This window comes from Hypanus sabinus, chromosome 17, assembly GCF_030144855.1.
Source record: "Hypanus sabinus isolate sHypSab1 chromosome 17, sHypSab1.hap1, whole genome shotgun sequence".
Taxonomy (NCBI): Eukaryota; Metazoa; Chordata; class Chondrichthyes; order Myliobatiformes; family Dasyatidae; genus Hypanus; species Hypanus sabinus.
The window spans coordinates 83,243,318-83,264,447 of record NC_082722.1 but is presented as its reverse complement, the minus strand read 5'-3'; the positions used below and the strand labels follow the sequence as shown (position 1 = coordinate 83,264,447).

Here is a 21,130-nt window from a genome sequence, read left to right as displayed (position 1 = left end):
TTCAATGCTGCTTGGGTAGATTGAACACAGATCACTACAGTATAGTACAAGCTCTTTGGCCCATGATGTTGTGCCGACTTTTAGAACCTATTCTAAGATCAATTTAACTCTTCTCTCCTGTGCAACCCTCTTTTTTTTCATCCATGTGCCTATCGAAATGCCCCTAATGTATCTGCCACTGTAACCACTCAGTACTCCATGCACCCACTCTCAGAGTAAAGAACAAAAACTCTGACATCCCCCTATAATTTCCTCCAATCACCTTAAAACTATGCTCCCTAGTATTAGCTATTTCCGTCCTGGGAAAGACGGAATGTACGTCCGATATGTATGGTAACTCTCGTAACCAATGCCGCCCACACTAGAACACATAGGGGAGGGGCAGAGGCCCTCTCACTCATCAGTACTCTGCTGGACGGAGATCATTGTTTACTCAAAATCCAGTGAATTAGTTCTGCTTCATGACTAAGAGAAATTCTCTGGAAATTTTTAATTCATTCATCACATGATGAACTATTTCTAGCTGGTGATGAACTACCTTCTTGAATCAATGGGCAGTAACAGGAAAGGCACTCCTGATGTGTTCAGGAAACAGCTTGAAGATGGTGACCAGTGACAATGTTGGAATGGTATGTAAATTGGAAGTTCCAAGTTGAGGCAATACCAATTGTACTAATCCAAATGATTTAGCAAATATATAATCATAACAGCTACTTAATGGTAAATCAATCTCCAATCAATAGAAGGCATTAAACAGAACCAGGATGAATAAATGTGGTACTGCCAATGTTAGAACATCCAGATGATATGGTGTAAGGTGAGCTAAGGCAAAAAGAGAAACACTGCACATGAAACCTTCTGTGGTTGGGGTTGACCATGTATGTTGTGTCCCAGCTGTCTACATGATACACAAGCCAAGGCAGTACAATATGGAGAGCAAGCTCCCCTTCTCCACACAATTGATGAATCCAAAGGAATGATAGAGACCAACACAGTCTGGCATCAGCAGCATTGCAGGCATTGCCAGTAAGTGTTGAACTCAACATAGGACTGCCTGAGGGAATCAGCTCCTCAGTGTTTCCTTTGATCTTTCCTCTGTGTTTACTCCCAAAGCCTTCCCCATGAGTGGGTACAGCCATAAGGCAGCAAAGGCATGAAATCACAGTTTTTCTTCTCCCAGATGAGCTACCAAGCACTATTAACAAATATAGGAGTGAAATATTAAAAGTGAAATTAAAATGAGGGCATGATTTGAAAAAAACATTTAAAAATGTTCTAAATATATGAAAGACTTAATTAAGAACATAGTGACAGCAAGGCATTTGATAAGATACTCCATGAAAGGTCTATTGAGAAAGAAAGGAAGCATGGGATCCAAGGGGATATTGCTTTGTGGATCCAGAACTGGCTTGCCCACAGAAGGCAAAAAGTGGTTGTAAACAGATCATATTCTGCATGGAGGTTGGTCACTAGTGGGGTGCCTCAGGGATCTGTTCTGGGACCTCTTCTCTTTGTGATTTTTATAAATTACCTGGATGAGGAAATGGAGGGATGAGTTAGTAAATTTCCTGATGACACAAACGTTGGGGGTGTTGTGGATAGTGTGGAGGCATGTCAGAGGTTACAGCGGGACATTGATAGGATGCAAAACTGGGCTGAGAAGTGGCAGATGGAGTTCAATCCAGATAAGTGTGAGGTGGTTCATTTTGGCAGGTCAAATATGATGGCAGAATATAGCATTAATGGCAAGACTCTTGGCAGTGTGGAAGATCAGAGGGATCTTGAGTTTCAAGACCATAAGACAATCAAAGCTGCTATGCAGGTGGATTCTGTGGTTAAGAAGGCATACGATGCATTGGCCTTTATCAATTGTGGGATTGAGTTTAAGAGCGCAGAGTTAATGTTGCAGCTATATAGGACCCCAGTCAGACCACACATGGAGTACTGTGCTCAATTCTGCTCGCCTCACTACAGGAAGGATGCAGAAACCATTGAAAGGGTGCAGAGGAGATTTGCAAGGATGTTGCCTGGACTGGGGAGCATGCCTTATCAGAATTGCCTGAGTGAACTTGGTTTTTCCTCCTTAGAGCGTCAGAGGATGAGAAGTGACCTGATAGAGGCGTACAAGACATTGAGAGGCATTGACCATGTGAATAGTCAAAGGCTTTTTCCCAGGGCTAAAATGGCTAGCACAAGAGGGCATAGTTTTAAGGTGCTTGGAGGTAGGTACAGAGGCAATGTCAAGGGTAAGTTTTTTTTAAGCACAGAGTGGTGAGTGTGTGGAGTGAGCAGCTGGTGGCAGTGGGGGAGGCAGAAATGATAGGGTCTTTTAAGAGACTCCTGGATGGATACATGGAGCTTAGAAAAACAGAGGGCTATGTGTAAGCCTAGGTAGTTCTAAGGTAAGGACATGTTTGGCATAGCTTTGTGGGCTGAAGGGTTTGTATTTTGTTGTAGGTTTTCTATGTTTCTATTACTTAATGCTTATTGACAGCAACGACTGTATTAAAAGGTTTAGTCAACTTTAAGAGTAGATAAACTACCAAGCCAAGATAAATTTATCCCAGGCAATTAGAATAGGAAATTGTGGACACCAACCATATTCAAACTGTCTGGTTACAGAAATAGTGCTTGTATTTTTCAGGACAGTTAATTTCATGAGAGAAGAATGCATAAATGAAGCAGTTATTAGTCAAACAGTATAACTTCAGCAGCAGACATATTACTGTAATCCATTCTAAGAGGTGTATGCATCATTTTGAAAGATGAGTTAAGCTGAGGTAGCAGGATTTGTGAAGGGAAAACCACACTCTACTTGCTTGATTAATTCATTGAGAGAACTGGGTAGGTTGGTGAGCTTTTACCCAAAGCTTTTACCAAGGGCACTGATGAGCTCCCACATTACAGATTAGTCACAGACTTAAAAACCCAGGGAATCCAAGGAAGAGCATAATCTGTTCCACCAGCAGGAAGCAAAGGATTGATTGTGTTTTGGTTCTGGAAGGCTGTGACCAGTGAAGATTGATAGAGTTCAATTCAGCCTTGCTTTTTATATATATTTATTCAACGATGAAGTTTGTTACTGAGAAAAGAGTGGCCATGTGGCTGTCAATGAGAAGGAAAGCTTTAGACACCAGGGGGATGATGGTCTGGTCAGTTGGGCTAAAATGGAGAGATGGAATTTAATCCAGAGAAACCTTCTTTTGTGTATGTGAGAATACACCCATCCCCTCCCAAACTACCAACCACCCACCCTCATCACTACAAACCTGCCTAACCCCACCCCCAAACAAAGCTGCCTACCGTCTGCCCCACAAACTAACCACACCCCCTGCCAACCAAACAACCAATCTGCCTACTCCTGCCCCTTAACTACCAACCTGTCCATCTCCTGCCCCAACCAGCCGCACGCCCCCGCCCCCAAGCTACCAGCTGCACACAACCCGCCAAACTACCAACCGCACGCCCCCTGACCTGCAAACATTTATTTATTTAGAATTAGAGCATGGAACAAGAGCTTCTCGCCCAACCCAGCAATCTACCTATTTAACCCTAACCTAACCACAGGACAATTTACAATGATTACCGTAGATTCTGGACTATAGAACACACCTGATTAAAAGCCGCACGCTCTAATTTTAGAAAGAAAATCAATTTTGTACTTGTACATGCCACACCGGATTTTAAGCCGCAGGTGTCCCACGTTGTAATATGAGATATTTACACAGAAAGATATTACACGTGAGGATTTTTTAACTTTTAATTAAATCCATATGGTAACATAAACAAATACATATTGCAAATGTTTTTTTTCGAACAGTGCCTGTAACACAGCTACTTTTAAATATACATACGTATCGGTAACACACAAATTACGTTGCGTATACTTTTTTACTGAACAGTGCACGAACAACATTCCAATATCTCCTAATGACTGGTAAAAAAATATATATACTGTAGCCTACCAGGAAAAGTTATTGATCGCCTTTAACTTAAAAGCTGCATCATATGCTTTTCTTCGAGTGTTTTCCATGTTGATGAGGGCGAGTACAAATGACTGATTTACAATAATTTAATTGTGAAAGTGCGCTTGATTTATCGTACAATTTCATTGGACCTCTGTGAACTACTCATCAATTTTATTGGTCTTGCTATGATCCCAGCCCCCTCCTTTGTGAGAATCGCAAGAACACCCGTCGAAGGGGGGGGGGGGGGTCAGTAGACCCAGTAGGAGAGAGAGAGAAACGTGCCAAATTCCACGTTCCACCAGGATACAGAATAAGGCGACAGCGACTATTGTCTCATGGAGACCACGTGAAAAGCCCTCGGGCAAGGTGGGCTGGTTGAGAGAGAGATTGCATCATCCCAACCTGACTGACTCCTGCGACCCCGTAAGGAAGTATAAAGGAGAGTCTCAGGGGGACAGCCCCTTCAGATGCACCAAGAAGACACGAGAGTGATCCCACCGTAGCGGGAAGCCATTCTGAAGGAAGCCATGTACGTTAGATTCCGGGATTGGAATTTGTGGCTGGAATCACAGAAAACCGCTTTTAACTAACATCGGGGAGAGGGAACCAACGCTCCCCCGATTTTCACGGAAGATTCATCAAGACTCGGCAAGTTCTTTCTCTTCTCCCCCAATCTCTCTCTCTCTCGGTCGCCCCACGTAAAACCCAGCGATTTTCAAAGGGCTGAGGCCTGCAGACTTTCTGAGTGACTTTTATATTTCCAACGGACAACCTATTAACCCCTAGACAACAGCAGAGCTCACTTAATGATGAGTATTACTATACCCACGCTTTAGATTGAGTGTTGACGATGTGCACTATCTGAATGTATGTATTAACCCTACTTTTGTGTCCCTTTATAAATAAAAACGTTTGAAAATAGTGACATCAGACTTCAACGGACCTCTCTATCTTTGCTGGTAAGTTCTCCAGTTACGGGATTCATAACAGTCTACTGTTACGAGGCAAAATGTTTTTGGCGGCATGAAAAAAAAAACACGCATTAGCCGCACCGTAGTATAGGCCGGAGTGTTGCTGCAGTGTTCAAAGCGTGGGAAAAAAGTAGCGGCTTATAGTCCGGAATTTACGGTAACCAGTACGTCTTTGGAATGTGGGAGCACTCAGAGGAAACCCATGTGTTCATGTGAAGGACATACAAGCTCCTTCCAGATAACATCGGAATTGAACTCAGAGATGCCACAAGCTGTAATATGGTCCTGCTAATTGCTGTGCTACAGTGGAACCAGTGCCTCAAGGACAGCAGGAAATAATGGAGGAGCTCACCTGGAATGATTCAGCACAACAAATCATCTCTAGTAAATAAAATTACTGAAGAAATTATTGGTGCTGAAGAGCAACAATTTCCCAGGAACTGATGACCTGTAGCCTGGGATAGCAACTTTTGAAATGGTGAATGCACAATTGATCTTTCAAGATTCCAGATTCTACATCAGTTTCAAGGTAATGATAAGCTTAAGGAAGAGAGTATAAACTGGGACCATGAATCAGTCAGCCTAATAGGGGCAGAGAAAATGCTGGAATTGATCAAGTATTAGCTACAAGTAGAAATTGGACAAAGCTGGGATTATTTTCTCTTGAGTGTAGGATGAGGGGTGACCTGATACAAGGTTATAGAATCGTGAGGGAGGAAATGTCAAATATCGGGGGGCATGGTTTTAAAATGAGAAGGGGGAAGTTTTGAGAAAATTTATGACAAAGCTGTTTTTACACTGACAAACAGACAGAAGAGGTGGGGAATGGACAGACATAGACCATGTGCAGGTAGATGGGATTAGATTAATTTGGCATGATAACTGGCACAAATATGATGGGCTGAAGGGCCTGTTCCAGTACTGTACTATTCTATGTAAGTTTTAACAGGGTACTTCAAAGAAAGAACTTATGAAAGGGAGATCATATTTAATAAATTCAAATTTTTTGAAAGTGAAGTTTGTAGAATAGCACAAAGCAGTTTGTGATGCAAGTGGATTTTCAGAAAGCATTCACAAAATATCCTGCAGAAGGTTATAGTTAGACCACATAGGCTTTAGTGTGGTGGACTGTGGGACTATCTTAGGTAATACCCCGGAACCAATCCTATCATCATTTCTCTTACTCTCTCTCATATATACCTATCAATCCCTCTGATAGCTTTTCCAATTAACTTACTTTAGTGGTAATTTCATGGCCAATTAATATATCAATACATTTGGGGCAGCATATAGTAGGATTCAATTCCTGCCACTGTCTGTAAGGAGATTGTACATTCTCCCTGTCACTGCATGGGATTCCTCTGGGTGTGCCCATTTGCCCCCACATTCCAAAGTAGTACAAGCTAGCATACTACTCTTAAGTTATGACAGTGCTGTAACGACACTGGAAGCATGGCAATTCTTGACTTACAGAGTATTCGAACATTACAACACAGTGACAGGCAGTTTGGCCCATTGAGACTGTACCTTCACGGTGTAGTTTTTGCCAGGGGACTGACCAGCAGTTGGACCTTCCAGATACAGCTGTATTTTTACTATGGTCAATTGAAACACCTTGACTGCACACATTTTATCTCCATTTAACTTATTTATGTGACTTCTAAAACCAACTGGCTGCATCAGTGATAATTTACTGTGTCATATTAAAAGTGGTGAATACTTATACAATCATTTTGTGTTTTATATTTTTAATTAATTTAGATCACTTTGTAAAGATCTGTTTTCATTTTGATGTGAAAGGGTCTTTTCCTTGTTGTTCGGTGTCAAAATAAGCCAAATGAAATCCGCTGTGATTCAATGTTGTAAGACAATAAAACATGAAAACTTCTTTGGGGGGGGGGGAGGTGAATATGTTTTATAGGGACTATAGATAAAGTGACACTAGGTGCAGGAGTATCTGTACATAAGATGACTCTGACAGAAAATAATAAAGTAACAGAGTCCTGGCAAGAGGAACTCATCTAGGTAATAAAGCAATAAAGGATAACTTCTATTCTTTAGATGGAGGAAATCTACATATTTTTGGAAAAGAACTGTGAATAGATCTGAGCAAGAATCAGCAGAACTAGTTTTGAATGTGCAGCGGAGAACTTAACATAAATTTTGAGGACCTCTCATAAAAGCAAGGATGTAACGTTGAGGCATTATAAGGCATTGGTCACACTGTACTTGGGAGTATTGAGAGCAGTTTTGGGCCCTTTACAGGCCGGCATTATAGAGTCCAGAGGAAGACCATAAGGAGGATTCCAGGAATAAAAGTATTAACATATGGTGAGCATTTGATAGCTCTGGTCATGCACTTGCTGGAGATTAAAAGAATTTGGGAGGGGTTTTATTGAAACTTATTGAGTATTGAAAGGCCTAGATTGAGGATTTGGAGATGACATTTCCTGTGGAGGGGTAAATCTAGGACCAAGAGGGCTCAGCCTCAGAACGGAAGGACATCCAGTGAGAACAGAGATGAGGAGGAATTTCTTTCGCCAGAGTGTGGTGAATCTGTAAAGATCATTGCCACAGACAGCTGTGTAGGCCAAGTCACTGATGAGGTCTTGACTGGTAAGGGCGTTGAAAGTTACAGGAAAAAGGCAGGAGAAAGGAGCTGAGAGGGATTACAAATTAGCCATGATAGAATGACGGAGCAGACTTGAGCAATATGAAGAACTGATCGGGGACAGGCAAATTCTCTGCTGAAATAACAGCAATATTTTTGAGGAATGTTTGACAAACAGGGGCCACCTGTATCATACACACACATACCATGTGCAATTCAGTTTTTTTAGTACTGCTGCCACGAAACAACAAACTTCACAACATTTGCCAATGATACCAGCTTTGAAGTTACAGTTTGATGGAATGCACTCCTACCACTGCTCATGGCCCTTAGAACATGGGTGCCCAGTTTTCAGCTGCCAGCTCAGTTCTGAGTTTATGCTATTTGCTCAGTCCTAAGCTATAATAATTTGATGATTTCACATACCAAAAAAAAAAACTCTTGCAAGACTTTGAAGGGCCTGAATAGTTTGGAAGAAGTGTTTTTGTTTTTAAGTGATACCAAGAAGTGCTTTTCCAATATGACCAATCCACACCCCTGAAGTCTCCAGGGGAAACAACCTCCAGTGCACAAAGCCATGCTAACTATTCATAATAAGACTCTACTTTTCCAGATGAGCGAATATTCTATCGCCAAGAATCCTCTCCAATAATTTCCTTACCAGACGTCCAGCTCTCCTGGTTCGCCCCATTTTCCACTTTGAACAGAGGAACAACACTCGCTATTCTCCATTCATCTGGGACCTCAGAGGATTGAGAATAAAAAAATCCATGTCAAAGCTCAGCAAGCTCCTGCTTCTCTCAACCTGGGACAGATTCCAATAGGCCCTAGGGAATTTATTTGCCTTAAAACTCTTCAAGAGATACACTTTTTCTTCCTTGATATCAACATGCCCTAGAATATCAGAATACCTTCCCTGATCTCACTTACCTCCATGTCCTTCTCTAATAAATACTAATGCAAAATACTTGTTTACTATGCCACCACTTTCTTCTGGCTTCAGGCACAAAAATTTCCTCCTTTGTTCTTGAGTGATCCTATCCTCTCTCAAGCTACCCTCTCGTTTTTAACATATGTATAAAATGTCCTAACTCCACCACGAATGGTCCTAAATCCAGCTGTGAAAGGAGCGCTGGGCATGAGGTTAGAAACACAGTATCGTAAAAACCCAGTGCTACAGAAACGCCAGAAGTTCCAAAGACCTCAACCCCGCGAGAGGAAGGATTTTCCATTGGCTACAGGACACTGGCCAGCTATTGTCAGTGACTTCTGCCCCAGTAGCGGTGATGGACTTAAGATGATAAAATATCCTCTTCTGAAACTGACCCATAATTGCACCTGCCAAAGTTCCACATGGAAGGTTAGTTAAGAAGGTTCAGTCATTAGGTATTAATGCTGGAGTAGTAAAATGGATTCAACAGTGGCTAGGTGGGAGATGCCAGAGAGTAGTGGTGGATAATTGTTCATCGGGATGGAGGCCGGTGACTAGTGGGGTGCCTCAGGGATCTGTTTTGGGCCCAATGTTGTTTGTAATATACATAAATGATCTGGATGATGGGGTGGTAAATTGGATTAGTAAGTATGCCGATGATACTAAGGTAGGAGGTGTTGTGGATAATGAGGTGGGTTTTCAAAGCTTGCAGGGAGATTTATGCCGGTTAGAAGAATGGGCTGAACGTTGGCAGATGGAGTTTAAAGCTGAGAAGTGTGAGGTTCTACATTTTGGCAGGAATAATCCAAATAGAACATACAGGGTAAATGGTAGGGCATTGAGGAATGCAGTGGAACAGAGAGATCTAGGAATAACAGCGCATAGTTCCCTGAAGGTGGAGTCTCATGTAGATAGGGTGGTGAAGAAGGCTTTTGGAATGCTGGCCTTTATAAATCAGAACATTGAGTACAGAAGTTGGGATGTAATGTTAAAATTGTACAAGGCATTGGTAAAGCCAAATTTGGAATATTGTGTACAGTTCTGGTCACCGAATTATAGGAAAGATATCAATAAAATAGTGCAGAGACGATTTACTAGGATGTTACCTGGGTTTCAGCACTTAAGTTACAGAGAAAGGTTGAACAAGTTAGGTCTCTATTCATTGGAGCGTAGAAGGTTGAGGGGGGATTTGATCGAGGTATTTAAAATTTTGAGAGGGATAGATAGAGTTGACGTGAATAGGCTGTTTCCATTGAGAGTAGGGGAGATTCAAACAAGAGGACATGATTTGAGAGTTGGGGGCAAAAGTTTAAGGGAAACACGAGGGGGTATTTCTTTACTCAGAGAGTGATAGCTGTGTGGAATGAGCTTCCTGTAGAAGTAGTAGAGGCCAGTTCAGTGGTGTCATTTAAGGTAAAATTGGATAGGTATATGGACAGGAAAGGAGTGGAGGGTTATGGGCTGAGTGCGGGTAGGTGGGACTAGGTGAGATTAAGAGTTCGGCACGGACTAGGAGGGCCGAGATGGCCTGTTTCCGTGCTGTGATTGTTATATGTTTTTATGGTTATATAAAACCAATTTTGCACCCACCTTGTCAAGACCAACAAGATTTTTTCCAACAATATCACATTTCATTTTCTGAACTTGTAAAACCAATCCAAGATCCAAGAAATCAATAATCACAACGATAACCTTCTTTGTACGAGACTGTATACAATATTCTAAATGCCGTCTCAACAGGATGCTGTAATCTACTGTTTGTACTACAGAAAAAGAGAAAAGTGACCTACTGCATTTCTCAGTGTATATGATGAATAAACACTTCTTGGGCTTCCAGCCAGGTACAGGTATCGATTATAACCGACGTTTCAATGACAAACTCTGCCACCTTCATCACAGATGATGCCCGGGCATGTCTAGTCTGGAGGTATTTAGACACCCCTCTCCCCCACCCCACAGTCTGTCCCTCCTGATTGCTTAGCTCTCATCCAATCAGGTTTCTGCTCTTCCACCTTGTCTTCCAGTTCTTCCTTTGCGCTGCACCTTTGTCTTTGTAAAAATTCGTTTCCTCTAGTTTTATTTCAATGGCTTCCTTTACCAGGCGGTGCTAAAAGCCATTGGCATGGCACAGTAGTTTTGTACCTCAGCCCATTGTAAATGCAATGCTCTGCTAACACCGATTTCTCCAGGTAACCCAAACAAATACATCGCCTGAGTAACTTGATTGGGGGGGGGGGGGGGGTGTTTCACTGTGCATCCTGTCTGGCTGATATACTATGCTTTAGAAAATATTGTTTGTGTGTCCTGAGGGTGGCTAATGTTGTACCTTTAATTAGGAGGACTGCACAGTAAAACCCAGGAGCTACAAATCAATAAGCCTAACATCTCTGGCATGTTACGTTACTGCATTCTGAGGGATTTGATTAGGGACAGTCTACATAGCTTTATGCACCAGTTAGAACTGGATTTTTTTTAAAGTAACCAAGTATGTTGATGACAGGAGGGTGGTAGGCAGTTTATATGGACTTTGCTAAGGCATTTAATAAAATTCTATATGCTAGGTACTATGGAAACCGAGCTGGTGACAGGAAGCAGGGATTTTTAAAATTTCTTCAGCAGTTGGGGTACGACTGGACATCAGCCAGTGAGAACAGCAAGAAGAGTTTAAAGGGAGACGGTTATTTCTTCAGCGGTTTGATCAGGGCATGACCGCGCAAGCATGTGGGTGTCAGCTAGTGAGAATAGTGAGAAGGGTGTAAAAGGAGACAGCCTTATAGAGCAGACATCAGATTAGGAGGGAGACAGAGTAGGAAGGTTTTGGCTCAATGGGATTAAGGAAAACCCCAAAGCATTCTACAAGTATGTGAAGAGCAAGAGGCTAAAACATGACAGAATAGGACCAATCAAGTATGACAGTGGAAAAGTGTGTATGGAACCGGAGGAAATAGCAGAGGTACTTAATGAGTACTTTGCTTCAGTATTCACTACAGAAAAGGATCTTGGCAATTGTAGAGATGACTTACAGCAGACTGAAAACCTTGACCAGGTAGATATTAAGAAAGAGGATGTGCTGGAGCTTTTGGAAAGCATCAAGTTGGATTCGTCACCAGGACTAGACGAGATAGAAACATAGAAAATAGGTGCAGGAGTAGGCCCTTCGGCCCTTCGAGCCTGTACCGCCATTCAGTATGATCATGGCTGATCATCCAACTCAGAACAGCTTTCTGTACCTGCTTTCTTTCCATACCCCGATCCCTTTAGCCACAAGAGATGTACCTCAAGCTACTGTGGGAGGCGAGGGAAGAGATTGCTGACCCTCTGGCGATGATCTTTCCATCATCAATGGGGATGGCAGAAGTTCTGGAGGATTGGAGGGTTGCAGATGTTGTTCCCTTATTCACGATAGGGAGTACAGATAGCCCTGGAAATTATAGACCAGTGAGTCTTACTTCAGTGGTTGGTAAGTTGATGGAGAAGATCCTGAGAGGCAGGATTTATGAACATTTGGAGAGGTATAATATTAGGAATAGTCAGCATGGCTTTGTGAAAGGCAGGTCATGCCTTACGAGCCTGACTGAATTTTCTGAGGATGTGACTAAACACATTGATGAAGGAAGAGCAGTAGATGTAGTATATATGGATTTCAGCAAGGCATTTGACAAGGTACCCCATGCAAGGCTTACTGAGAAAGTAAGGAGGCATGCGATCAAAGGGGAAATTGCTTTGTGGATCTAAAACTGGCTTGCCCACAGAAGGCAAAGTGTGGTTGTAGACAGGTCATATTCTGCATGGAGCTCAGTGACCAGTGATGTGCCTCAGGGATCTGCCCTTACTCTACGTGATTTTTATAAATGACCTGCATGAGGAAGTGGAAGGATGGGTTAGTAAATTTGCTGATGATGCAAAGGTTGGGGATGCTGTGGATCGTGTGGAGGGCTGTCAGAGGTTACAGCGGGACATTGATAGGATGCAAAACTGGTCTGAGAAGTGGCAGATGAAGTTCAACCCAGATAAGAGTGAAGTGGTTCATTTTAGTAGGTCAAACATGATGGCAGAGTATAGTATTAATGGTAAGACTCGTGGCAGTATGGAGGATCAGAGGGATCTTGGGGTCCGAGTCCATAGGACACTCAAGGCTGCTACGCAAGTTGACTCTGTGGTTAAGAAAGCATACGGTGCTTGGATTGGGGAGCATGCCTTATGAGAATAGGTTGAGAGATTTCAGCCTTTTTTCCTTGGAGCGAAGAGAAGAGAATAAATAAGATGCTGAGAGGCACTGATCACGTGGATAGTCAAGAGGCTTTTTCCCAGGATGAAAATGGCTAGCACAGGATGCCTGTTTAAAGGTGTTTGGAAGTAGGTATAGGGGAGATAGCAGGGGTAAGTTTTTTTTAATGCAGGGAGTGGTGAGTACATGGAATGGGCTGCTGGCAATGGTGGTGGAGGCAGATACGATAGGGTCTTTCGAAATACTCCTGGACAGGTATATGGAACTCAGAAAAATTGAGGGCTATAGGTAACCCTAGGTAATTTCTAAGGTAAGGACATGTTCAGCACAGCTTTGTCGGCTGAAGGGCCTGTATTATGCTGTAGGTTTTCTATGTTTCAATGTTTCTAATGGTGGAAAGATATTTCTTAGACTGGAGGTAAGTGACTAGTAGCCAGGGGTCAGTATTGGGCAACTGCTATTTGTTATCTATAGCAATGACTTGGATTAGGATACACAAGGCATGATTAGTAAGTTTGTAGATGATACTTGTAGACAGTGAAGATGGTTATCAGGACTTAGAGGGATTTTGGTCAGCTGGGTAAGTAGGAAAATGGATGGCAAATGGATTTTAATTCAGATAAGTGTGAGGTATTGTGGGAAGGCAAATCAACGGAGGACAATAGCACAAGATGTTAGCAAAGCCATATATGGAATTTCATTTTCAATTTGGACTATCATGTCAATGGAAAGGTGCCAGTAAACTGGAAAGTGCAGGAAGTATTTACGAGGATGTTTATGAGGGTCTAAATTTTAGGAGAGAAATTAAGTTATAATTCCATATTTCAAATGGCCTGTTACCATATTGTATGGCTGTATAATTGAAACAATGAACTCTTCAGTCTTCTGTTCCAATCTTCTTGCAATTGTTACGTACTCGTGACACATGACAGTGGTACCCTTGTCACGTGACTGGGGTTGAAGCTATACCAGACTTGAGGTAATGGTCTTGTGATGGTGGAGTGACGTCATTTTCCAGCCAATAGAGATCATGTGACAGGTTTTTTTTTTAAACAGGTTATAAAAGGAAGACCCCACCCTGTGAGGAGGGGCAGTTCATGGCTGGATTTGCCATGTTGATTTCATGCCACTGCGTGATTTAATGTGATGACGCAGTTTAGTTGAAAGATCCAAGTTTTATCTAATGCCTAAAGTTTAAAAGGTCATTGCCAGCAGGTTCTTTACAATACTGCTAGTTGAGTAATCAGTGGAGAGTGAAGATCGGAGTTCAGGAGGTAAAGATCGAGGAGAATCGATTTACGACGGTGAAACGGGTTCGACCTTATTTAACCCTTATTCGGAAAGGAATTCGTTGACTGTTCTCGTGTTAATCTCTGCGGGATAGCAGAAGATTGAGGACAGTGTGATAAAGGAAAGGTCAGTGCCTTTAAGCCGTTTCGTTTCGTAAATTCTTCGTGGGAGAAGTTCGACGTCGGGGATCGAAGCAACATGACGTGAAGGAGAATTTAAATCGTCTTATAAAGTCTCTCCTTTTAAATGGACCATGAGCATTTTGAACTTGTGGCAATCCTACTTAAAAGAACTGTTTTTGCAACATCGCTTTAAGAACTGTTTGAGCTGCATCGCTTTAAGAACTATTTAAGCTGCTGCAAAGCAGCTGATTTCTGGTTACGTTAGTGTTTGTTTACTTTTGGGGGGGTTTGTTTTCAGTGTTTAATAAACGTGTTGTTTGTTATAAAAACCCTTGCCAAACTCATATATTTATTGTTCCTGAATACGTAACACAATAAACAATGAATGCTGCACAATACAAGTTCTTTGGCCCATATTAATCTACTCCACAATCAATCTAATCCTTTCCTCCTACAAAATCATAACCCACCTTTCTTTAACATCCATATGCCTAGCTAAATCTTTATTGTATCAGTCTCTACCACTCCTCGGAAGTGCACAAAATATAAAAACAAATAGCAAAAGTTATATGAAGCGGAAGAGGGTGGCTAAAGTCAATGTTGGTCCCTGGGAAGACGAGAAGGGGTAATTGATATTGGGTGATATGGAAATGGCTGAGACATTGAACAACCATTTTGTGTTGGTCTTCACTACGGAGGACATGTCTAATATGCCAAAGAAGGATGTTATAGACAAATTGGGAGGTGAGAACCTTGATAAAATCACTGTCACTAAAGAGATAGTGACGAGCAAACTAGAGGGCCTAAAGGTAGATAGGTCCCTTGGTCCTGATGGGATGCATAACAGGGTGCTGAGGGAATTGATGGAGGTTATAATAGAATGTTGGTAATCATTTACCAAAATTATCTAGACTCTGGGCAGGTCCCAGCGGACTGGAAGACAGCAAATGTCATGCCACTTTTTAAAAAAGGATGTGGGCAAAAGATGGGCAACTATAGGCCAGTTAGCATAACAACTGTAGCTGGGAAAATGCTTGAAGCTGTTATTAAGGAAGAAATAGCGAAACATTTGAAAAGAATAGCTCCATTGGACAGACGCAGCATGGATTCAGAAAGGGCAGGTCCTGCTTGACAAACTTACTGGAGTTCTTTGAGGACATAATGAGTGCATTGGGAAACGGGAACAGGTGGATGTTGGATTTTCAGAAGACGTTTGATAAGGTGCCCCACAAAAGACTTATTAAAAAAAGCGGATGCATGGAGTCAGAGGAAGTGTATTGGCATGGATAGTGGATTGGTTAACCAATAGACGGCAGAGAGTTGGTATAAATGGGTGTTTCTCTGGTTGGCAGTCAGTGGTGAGTGGGGTGCTGCAGGGGTCGGTGCTGGGCCCGCAGCTGTTCAACATTTACTTTGATGATTTGGAAGAGGGGACTGAGTGTAGCGTAGCAAAATGACACTAAACTGGGTAGAAAAGCAAATTGTACAGCGGATGTGGAGAGTCTGCAGAGGGATATAGGTAGGTTAAGTGAGTGGGCCAAGGTTTTGCAGATGGAATACAACGCTGGTAAATGCAAGATCATCCACTTTGGGAGGAATAATAGAAGAGCAGATTATTGTTTAAACGGTGAAAGATTGTAGCATGCTGTTGTGCAGAGGGACTTGGGAGTGCTTGTGTATGAATCACAAAAAGTTGGCTTGCAGGTACAACAGGTTATTAAGAAGGCAAACAGAAAGGTAGCCTTCATTGCTTGAGGGATTGAATTCAAGAGCACGGAGGTCATGCTGCAACTATACAGGGTACTGGTGAGGCTGCACCTGGTGTACTGTGTACAGTTCTGCTCTCCATACTTGAGGAAGGATATATTGGCTTTGGAGGCAGTGCAGAAGAGATTCACCAGGTTGATTCCAGAGATGAAGGGGTTAACCTATGAGGAGAATTTGAGTCGCCTGGGACTATACTTTCTGGAATTCAGAAGAATGAGAAGGGATTCTATAGAAACATACAAAATTTTGAAAGGGATAGATAAGATAGAAGTAGGAAAGTTGTTTCCATTGGTAGATGAGACTAGAACTAGGGGCAATTGCCTCAAGATTCAAGGGAGAAGATTTAGGACAGAGATGAGGAGAAACTGTTTTTCCCAGAGAGTGGTGAATCTATGGAATTCTCTGCCCAGGGAAGCAGTTGAGACTTCTTCACTAAAAAGATACAGTTAGATAGATTTTTATATAGTAGGGGAATTAATGGCTATGGGGAAAAGGCAGGTAGATGGAGCTGAGTTTACGGACAGATCAGCCATGATCTTATTGAATGGTGGGGCAGGCTCGATGGGCCGGATGGCCTACTCCTGCTCCTACTTCTTAAGTTCTTATTCCAGGCACCTGTAAATCGAGTTTAAAAAAACCTACTGCTAATATCTTCCCTAAACTTTACTTTATCACCTTAAGTGGATCCCCTCTTATATTGGCCACTTCTGCCTCAAGAAAAGATGCTGGCTGTCCTGTGTAAATATGCCCCTCATAATTATACAGACCTCTATCAAGAGCCAGGTTCAATAAACATCAATCTCTGTTTAATAAATACTCCAGCTTTATTTGTCAAGTAGATAGGATCACATTTTTCCACATTAAGTTCCGTTTGTCATGTCCCTTCACATTCATGTAGCTTGTCCCCACTCCTTTCACAAACATTACAAACAGACAGAGATTAGTGAATAGCAAGGGACCCAACACAATTGCTGCTGCACTGGTCACAGACTCCCAATTATTCCTTATGCTCCCATTCTACCGAATCAACTCTGGTATGGCACATTATCAAAGGCCTTCTGAAAGTCCAAATACACATCGTTTATCCTATTCTGCTCATTACAAGAAAGCTCTTAATTGATTAAATGCATTTTCTTTCACAATTCTCTGTCAACCACACCAATCTTTTTATCACAAGTATCCAGAATTGGCATACAGCTGATAAAGAATGAAACACCAACTTGAACTTGTCACAAAATGCCAGTAATGTACGATGTAACATTCACCATAAGACCTTCAACAAAATAATGCAGTTAGCAAAGATGAACTATTTAAGATACAGTATGAGGAAATCAATCTAAGCCATTAGCTTCCTGTTCCCTTCCAGGTATCAAACTTCTGTGGAAGGCTCCTTTTGTTAATACTTTTCTCACGAGCAAGTGGCAGAACAATTTTCTCCTCAGACAAATTATGCTCACCCTGGTTCTCTGATGTCTCTTGCAACACGACAGTTCCAGTCCCGATAAAAATCATTTTCTTTGTCAAAATCATCATCTCCAATGGTGACATTGAATCGCTTCTCCTCAAAGTCTGGCTCCTGTTCCTTTCTGATGGTGGCTTTCTTCAACATCTGAAAATAAAAAAAAAGCAGAAACTGAGTAGATACCAGACATTCTAGTAGCAACTCAGCAGGTTTCTCACAATCCATCGGTCTTTTTGTCCCCCACAACCCCACATACATTGAACCTCTTGTAATTCGTTTGATGCCTTAATTGCAATATTTTAAATATGAGCTGCAATTATCGTTGCCGATGACATAAGCTACAAACAAGGGCCACTTTTGGTACACCAACTTCCACGCGACAGTGTGGTTCAATTTATTGCCAGAATTCGTACCTCAACGCAGAGAATAGAACCAGGACAGCACTTCAGAAAAGGATTAAGGGAGAGCTACACATTGTAAGAGCAATGCTCCACTATCAGAGATAAGAATAATAAGTTATTTTGTGTTATCTGGGGCACATTATTATTTACCTCTTTTGCATGCCGCAGGCCTCTCTCCCATGCACTTTCTGCTGGAGGCTCCAATGGAATAGGAGGCATCAATTCTTCAATTACTGGAGCTCCCTAGTCCCAGGAGAGAATAAACCTACATTAAACCAAACGCTGACAATACTGTCAGTAAGTGTACACATCCGAGAAATCAATGTCTGAGGCCAAAATCTACAGCTCATCTTAATAAAGGGCAAAGGCTTCTTTTGGCAACTGCAGAGGGCACTAGAGGCATGAAACTAAATTTTATACATCTAGCCAATATATATGTATACATCTAGCCGACATATCTATTTCCACATACATGCACTCTATACCCAAAAAACCAACAGTTCCCTGGCCCCAACCATCCTATCTGAATCCAACAGAGGCCTTCTCTAAAGAAGTCTAATACTGCAAGATTAAATTCCAAAATATAACCAGAAGATGGTGCCAGCGATTCTTGCTACTGAAGGCAACATCATCAAGACACTTTACAAATCAACTCCTTTCACTTCTTTAGCAACATTTTTCTTTAAGATGTAGTTCTGTTACTGTTGAAGCCTGTTATCTACATTCTGCCATTGTGCTTTTGTGCCAATCGGGTGATCTGCTGCTTCGCTGTCTGTGACAGGGTTCACGAGCAAAGCATACAACATGGAGGCAGAAAAGCCTGGAGACAGGGCACGAGCCTGTGATCAACCATCTCTCACTGATTTCACTGAGGAAGACTGAAATCATTGAGGCAGATGCAGAGGGCAAGTGAGTGTTCAGCACCATCTACTTGCCTCTCAATCACTGCTGCCGGAGAAAATGTCTACATGTGGAGGTCTCTCTCTCTTTCTCTCTGTGCTGTCAGAGGATGGTGTCGGAAAATGTTTGTTTGCCGTGGTTTGCAGATTTGGACTCTAATTCAGGTTTATGATGTTCTGGTCACTTTTTTTTGTTACTACTTTTGGGTGATTATTAAACCAGGGTGGCCTGCAGATAATGAACACTAAGCTGAACTGAATATGCCTTTTGATTTTGTTTTATAGCTTATGTTTTTGCTCTTTTTTTGTTGCCATTTCCACTTTTTTTGTGTGTGAGGGTATTGTTGCTTTTCTTTCAACAGGTTGGGACAATGGCTCTTTTTCATGGCTGTCTGTCGGGAAGATGAATTTCAGGGCAGTATGCCGCATACATAACCAATGTACTTTGAATCTTTGATAATCTGGCACACACTCATGGTATTCAATGACTGACAAAGCCAGAACAAGACAGTAGATAGATTAGTAAGGCAAAAATACAGGTTTTAACTCTGCTAACAAGTACACATGAGGAACCTTTCCCTACAACTCTTTTTACTCAACAGCATCACCTGCAGGTAGCTTCCAGCAACTGCAGTGCTTGGTGAGACTGAAGACGAAAGCTTGGGGCATTAAGGTGATCTGCATGTGAAGCTTCATGTAAGGAAATTTCAGGTTTCAGAATCAGAATTAATATCAGAATATGTCATGAAATTGTTGTTTTACAGCAGCAGCACATTGTGATGTATAGTAATAAAACTATAAACTACAATAAATATATATTTAAAATGATTAAGTAAGAGTGTAAAATATACTGAGGTGGTATTCATGGGTTCATTCTCCATTCAGAAATCTGATGGTGAAGGGAAAATAGTTCCTGGAACATTGAGTGTGTGTCTTCAGGCTCCTTGATGAGAGCAATGAGAAGAGATGGGTGATGGGGGCTCTTAATGGACGCCACCTTTTTGAGTCAACACCTTTTGAAGGTGTCCTGGATGCTGGGGAGGCTAGTGCCCATGATGGAGCTGGCTCAGTTTACAACTTTCTGCAGCTTTTTCCAGTCCTGTGCAGTGGATCATCCATACGAGATAGCAATACACCAATTAGAATGCTCCCCACGGTACACCTGTAGAAATTTGTGAGCATCTTTGCTGACAAACTATTTCTCCCAAATTTCTAATGAAATATAGCTGCTGTAATGAGTGCCTTCTTAGAATTGAAGCAATACACTGGGCCCAGGTTTAAATTGTGTTATGGAACTATTCTGAAGATTCTGTACCTAAGTGGGTACAGAAAGCTTGTGCCGACCAACTGACTAGCACGTTGTCTTCTGCACTCTGATTGTACTTCCTAGTTGGGCAGTCTTTCACTGGTTCTGATATAATTATTATTCTATAAATTTATTGAGTACACCCACAAGAAAATGAATCTCAGTGTTGTATATGGTGACATACAAGTGCGTTGATAATAAAATTTACTTTGAATTTTGAAGTAATTAAGACTTGCAAATTTCTACATACGGTGGAGGACATTTTGACTAGTTGCATCACCTCCTGATATGCAGCCTGATCACATGATCACAACAGGCTGCAGGGGGTTGCAGACTCAGCTAGCTTCATCATGGCCACTGCCGCCATCGAAGAGAACCTAAAAACGGTGGCATCCATCACTAAGGACCCACACCATCTGGAACATGTCTTTTTCTTGTTAATACCATCAGGTCAGAGCTTGACCAACCTGAGACCCACAGACAATAATTTAGGAACAGTTTCTTCCCCTTCACCATCAGATTTCATCAATCCATAACCCCATGGGCACTACCTTTATTGCTCTATTTATTTTTATAATTTATACTAATCTTACAACTATGCACTGCACTGCTTCTGAAAAACAAATTTCATATTAAATATAATGAATTTGATTCTGACTGATTTGAACCTTAATATAACTGCTCCAAATTCCCAAATATCAAAAAAACCTGCCCTCATACACAATCTCAATGTATTTAACTCCTACTCAGGAATGGATAAAAAGTCATACAGATTGAATTGCTTGCAGATTGCAAATCAACTCCTTGCAAGTACTTGAAGCCAGGTAGATGATTAGGTGTGTGCTGGAGCCATGGACTGATAAGAGTGCCTGATGTACAGCTGGATCCTGGGTTGGAACCAGGGACCTGGAATGCAGTTAGATGTATGCCCATGTTCACATACATGTTGGAGAAAATGGGCAATCATGTGAAGGCAGTTGTTCTCATCTTGGACCCCTGCCTCCCTTACCAATAGATCAGTAGTGTTCTGTGAAGCCTAGGTGCTAGTATTATCCAATGGATATGTCACATTAAAGGGTTAATGTATGGGGGGCACTGATGTTTCCAGGCCTGTACTTGCTGAAGCTTAGAAGAAGGGGATCTCACTGAAACCTACTGAATATTGAAATACCTA

At 41.8% G+C, this 21,130-nt stretch overlaps 1 protein-coding gene across 2 annotated transcripts in view; it reads right to left on the bottom strand.

Annotated features, from left to right (window-relative positions):
* Positions 1-21,130, bottom strand: part of zc3h18 (zinc finger CCCH-type containing 18) — a 277,949-nt gene that overhangs the window by 200,546 nt on the left and 56,273 nt on the right. For both annotated transcript variants that reach the window (XM_059993355.1, XM_059993354.1), the window contains exons 6-7: positions 17,902-17,994; positions 17,346-17,497 (exon numbers count right to left, since the gene is read on the bottom strand). In XM_059993355.1, coding sequence (XP_059849338.1) covers positions 17,346-17,497; positions 17,902-17,994 — 245 coding nt within the window. The remainder of the gene's footprint in view (positions 1-17,345; positions 17,498-17,901; positions 17,995-21,130) is intronic.